The 4,801-nt window shown below is 48.4% G+C and overlaps 1 protein-coding gene across 3 annotated transcripts in view; it reads right to left on the minus strand.

Annotated features, from left to right (window-relative positions):
- Positions 1–2,109: 2,109 nt before the first annotated feature.
- The window catches only part of LOC119336591 (probable serine/threonine-protein kinase SIS8), a 14,285-nt gene continuing 11,593 nt past the window's right edge, over positions 2,110–4,801 (minus strand). For 2 of the 3 annotated variants that reach the window (XM_037608640.1, XM_037608638.1), the window contains one exon: positions 2,110–3,009. In XM_037608640.1, the coding sequence (XP_037464537.1) occupies positions 2,895–3,009 (115 nt within the window). In that variant the 3' untranslated portion in view covers positions 2,110–2,894. The remainder of the gene's footprint in view (positions 3,010–4,801) is intronic. The other variant, XR_005162652.1, reaches the window with a different exon arrangement.

Genomic DNA, 4,801 nt, shown 5'->3' on the forward strand with positions numbered 1-4,801 from the left:
CAACCGATGCTCTACATGTCGCAAAGCTAAGTCTAAAGCTCAATCCCATGGTCTTTACATGCCTCTTTCTATTCCTTATCAACCTTGGGAAGACATTAGCATGGATTTTGTACTTGGTTTGCCTAGAACTCAAAATGGGAAGGATTTCGTGTTTGTTGTGGTGGACCAATTTTCTAAGATGGCACATTTCATTCCTTGCAACAAGATAGACGATGCTTCACATATTGCCAATCTCTTTTGTAGGGAAATCTTGTGACTCCATGGAGTACCAAAGACAATCGTCTCCGACCGAGACGTCAAGTTCTTGAGTTACTTTTGGAAGACGCTATGCACCAAGCTCGGAATCAAGCTCTTGTTCTCTTCGGCATACCATCCTCAAACCGACGGCCAAACGGAGGTGACGAACCGTACACTCTCCACTCTACTTCGCGTGTTGATCAAGATGAACATCAAGGAGTGGGAGGTGTGTCTACCCATTGCCGAGTACGCCTACAACCGTGCAAGACATTCGACTACCGGCAAGTCTCCCTTCAAGGTCGTCTACGACTTCAACCCATTGTCCCCATTGGACATCCTACCTCTTCCTCTCCAAGAGCGCACCAACCTTGACGCGAGTGCACGAGAAAGCTACCTCAAGAAGATGCATGAAGATACAAGGCACGCCATCGAGCGCCAAGTACAATGACTCGTGACCAAGCTCAACATCGAGATCCAAACATTTGATGTTCGGGAAGAAACTGTGCATGCCTGTCTGAGTACTCGAGTGTGATAAACAGTCAACTGCTTGAGTGTGATCAACAAATAATATGGTGCTTTAAGAAAAAACCTGAATGAATTCTCATATTTACATCAACTCTCTGTAAAACTAACATATAACAGCCATCCTTGCACACATGAAATATTTTCTGATTCTACACGTCTGCTAAGACTGCAGGAAAAGGAACTTCACGCAGCTTCTAGCTAGGCCTTGCATCATAGCAGCAAGCCAACACCGCGAGGACTCTCTATGTTCGATTTCACTGTCTTGCAAGTAAAATATCTGACACTCTTGTGTTGTAAGCTGTACATTGCCTAGGCTGTGGATAATGTTTCTCTCTTTGCATCATTGAGGTAAGAGGAGACCGTCCAAGAAAAAAGATCACCACCGTAGAGACCAAATGCTAAAGAACGGGGGCATCATCCATAGCGGGGAATTGGAGACAGATTTAATTCAGGTGACCATGTACCACGTGTTGATTAGGCAAAACGGCAATGTGTTTTTTGTAGAAGTGCGGGCGATGGCTGCTCCGGCCAGCTAGCTGCCACTTGTCGCGTTGTGATAGGTCGGGGACTAAATCATCACATCCAGTGCAAGTTGGGATATGATGAAGTTGCATTTTGCAAATTTGGAACTAAATCATCACTTTCATGCAAGTTGGGGTACCTGGGTGCTTTTACCTCTATGTATATATAGGACCAATGTGCCAACGCGCACACTCTTGAAGTTGATCAGGGTCGAAGCCAGTTCGGGCTGCGAGCTTGCGAGGCCATAGAGACCATCGCATGCTACCTGCGTGACGATCGTCATTCATTGCGAATAGACTGGTGGTGATGGTCTACTGCCACCCCGCCTCCTCTCCGCCAAACGTATAACTTTCTCATTTACGCACGATTTCCACTATTTTTCTTTAGGACCGTAACCTCTCATCTATGCACGATTTCCACTATTTTTCTTTAGGACCGACTTAACCGAGCATGACAATTGTGAACAACTTGCATAGCAATTTATGTTGGCTGAGCAGGTTGTGGCCGAGGATGGCAAGCTTAGTTGACAAGCATGACAAATCCGCCATCCTCGCAACAATACAAATTGCCATAAAAAACTTCCATTAGTCCGTCATTCATATGTCGTCCTATTACCTAGGTGACCTTAAATACTTCAGCTTCAGGGCAGTTATAGAAAACTAATATAAGTATAGTTTTATCTAAAAAGAGCAATTTGCTATGTTCAATAAAACATTTTCTTTCTCATGGTTCCTACCATAAATCATGATAATGCACACCACTACTCCAGGAGCAACTCAACTACCTGAGCACCAGTATTATAAATAAGGTAAATATGGGCAGATATTGAAGATAAGAGAAATGTGGCAACATGTTCGACTCTTGCCACCTAATTTCAGGGGTAAATGCATACAGTTCATGTTGCAGCAAAGGATCAATTAGCACCCTATTCTATGGGACATTTTTGTACACTTGTTACAGCAAAAAAAGAAAGAATAGAAGAATCAACACTGCTGCTGTAAAGAATAATGATTTTAGCACAAACAGCAGAGATTTTCTTTGGAAATCTAACTGCCAATTCAGACAAATTTGCCATGGTGTGATATACACAAGGCCCTGGCCACGGTGCCTCTTGATGCTCAAGGTGAACGTATCGATAGCATCTTTCTGTTGAATAAACATGAATCATCCAACTTTGGCTGGAAAACTAAAAGACATATAACTAAACAAAGGAGGATCCCATTCTACCTGACACGCTGACTCTGAAATCTCAACTTCGTTATGACATTGCCCAACATCGCTATTGTGGACTAACTGTCCTGGAATTTTTCTTCCTTTTCCTTCTTTTTCCTTTGCTTGATGGGTGTGTTTATTCTTTGGATTGTCTTCCACCCAATAGATGGACTGAAGCAGTAATGCTCGGCAGATTTCTGCCAGCGTCACTGGAAAATTTACAGCTGCCTTTGGAGGTTAAAACGACCAAAATCTCACCTTTTCCATCATTGGCAAGCATTTGTTGGAGCTATACAAAGAATGGTATAGTTACAGACGGACAGCTGGTGGACAGCAGGAAAAACCAATGCACCCCTTTTGTTTATGTTATATCAGCTGATGTTGATCTCTGGTTTTTCTTAGTCATCTGTTTCCTGTACTCGCTGTCTTCGTGGTTGGTTGGCAGACAATTTTTTCAATACTCGTTTTAAGGCAGCCATAATCTCTGAAAATGATGGACGCGTCTTTGGGTCTCTACAATCAGACAAAATACAAACAGAATTCAGACCCTAAGCATATATGTAAGTACAGTTGGAGATGAAAGACTGATAAGACAGAGAAAAAAAGAATCATGTAACTATCGTTTCTTTTTCAACTTTGTTGAAAGCATGGCTATGGTAACCTGTTGTTTTAGTATTGGTCATCAGATAGTAACATGTGTATGTTGTTATACTAACTACTAATTTACCATTTCAGGTATGGTGTATGTTAGTATTTGTGATATAAAAAAAAGGTATGTAGTTTCTTCAGTATAATGCGAAGTCATTACTTTATTCCCTCACACAATGAGTCGATAGGTTCTCTCTTGGCGATAGGTTCTTTCTTGAACACATTTAAGCATCATATCTTGGCCTCGCCTCCCTCGAGCGCACCATTGCCCGGCAACGTGCCCGCCTCGCCACTCTCAAGGACGGTGATGCCAACACTTCGTTCTTTCATCGGCAATGCACGTATAGGCGCCAAAAGAACAAGATGCCTCCCTCGAGCGCACCATTACCATGTCGGTGAAAGCGTGGTCACCGACCCCGCGGAGATGGCCGCGGCTGCGTACACCCACTTCGACGCGCTTTTGGGCACGGAGGCGCCCCGGGACTGCACGCTCGACCTCACGGACCTCATCACCCCCGCCAATCTGGAGGACCTGGATGCCCCGTTCGACGCCGAGGAGATCTGGCAGGCGGTCAAACGGCTCCCCGCGCGCAAAGCCCCGGGCCCCGACGGCTTCACGGCTGAATTCTTGCGCGCATGCTGGCCCACCATTCGGCAGGACTTCGTCGACGTCTTCTGTCAGCTCTACGCGCTGCGAGGCCGCGGCTTCAGCTGCCTCAACCAGGCGCTTCTCACCTTGCTGCCCAAGCGCGCCGACGCCCACGCCCTCGGCGACTTCAGACCCATTAGCCTCATTCACTTGGTCGCCAAGATCCTCGCCAAAGTCCTGTCGCTGCGCCTCGCGCCCAAGCTCAACACTCTTGTCAGCACCAGCGAGAACGCCTTCATCCCCGGACGCAGTCTGCACAACAATTTCATCCTTGTCCTGCAGTCAGCTCGTCTGCTGCACCAGCTCGGCGCCCCACACGTGCTCCTGAAGCTCGACCTGGCGCGTGCCTTCGACTCGGTCAGATGGCCATTCCTGTTCGATGCCCTTCGCCGATACGGCTTCGGTTCCAGGTTCCTCGACTGGCTTGCCATCCTCTTCTCTTCGGCAAGCACCAGAGTGCTTATTAACGGAGAGCCAGGCCCTGCTATCTGGCACCGATGTGGGTTCTGCCAGGGCGACCCCCTTCCGCCCCAGCTCTTCGTGCTCGCCGTCAACACGCTCGGACGCCTTCTCCACCGCGCAACCGAGCTAGATATCCTGCAGCGCCTTCACCCTCGGCGACCGATGCCATCCGTCTCCCTCTACGCGGATGACATGATCCTCTTCTGCCACCCCACCCTAAGCGATGTCACTGCCGTCAAGAGCATCCTGCAACTTTTTGGGCGCGCCTCAGGACTACGGGTCAACTTCGCCAAGAGCACGGCCACGCTGATCCGCGCCGGCGTGGACGAGGCCGCGCCTGTGGTCGATTCGCTCGGCTGCCCCATCGTCGAGCTGCCCATCACCTAACTGGGCATCCCCCTCACGCTACGCAGACCATCCGCAGCCCAGCTTCAGCCCGTCGTCGACAAAACAGCCGGCATGCTCCCATGCTGGAAGGCACACCTCATGAACAAGGCTGGGCGCCTCGCGTTTGTGAAAGCCATCCTCAGCGCGATCCCCATCCAC

This window comes from Triticum dicoccoides, chromosome 7B, assembly GCF_002162155.2.
Source record: "Triticum dicoccoides isolate Atlit2015 ecotype Zavitan chromosome 7B, WEW_v2.0, whole genome shotgun sequence".
Classification (NCBI taxonomy): domain Eukaryota; kingdom Viridiplantae; phylum Streptophyta; class Magnoliopsida; order Poales; family Poaceae; genus Triticum; species Triticum dicoccoides.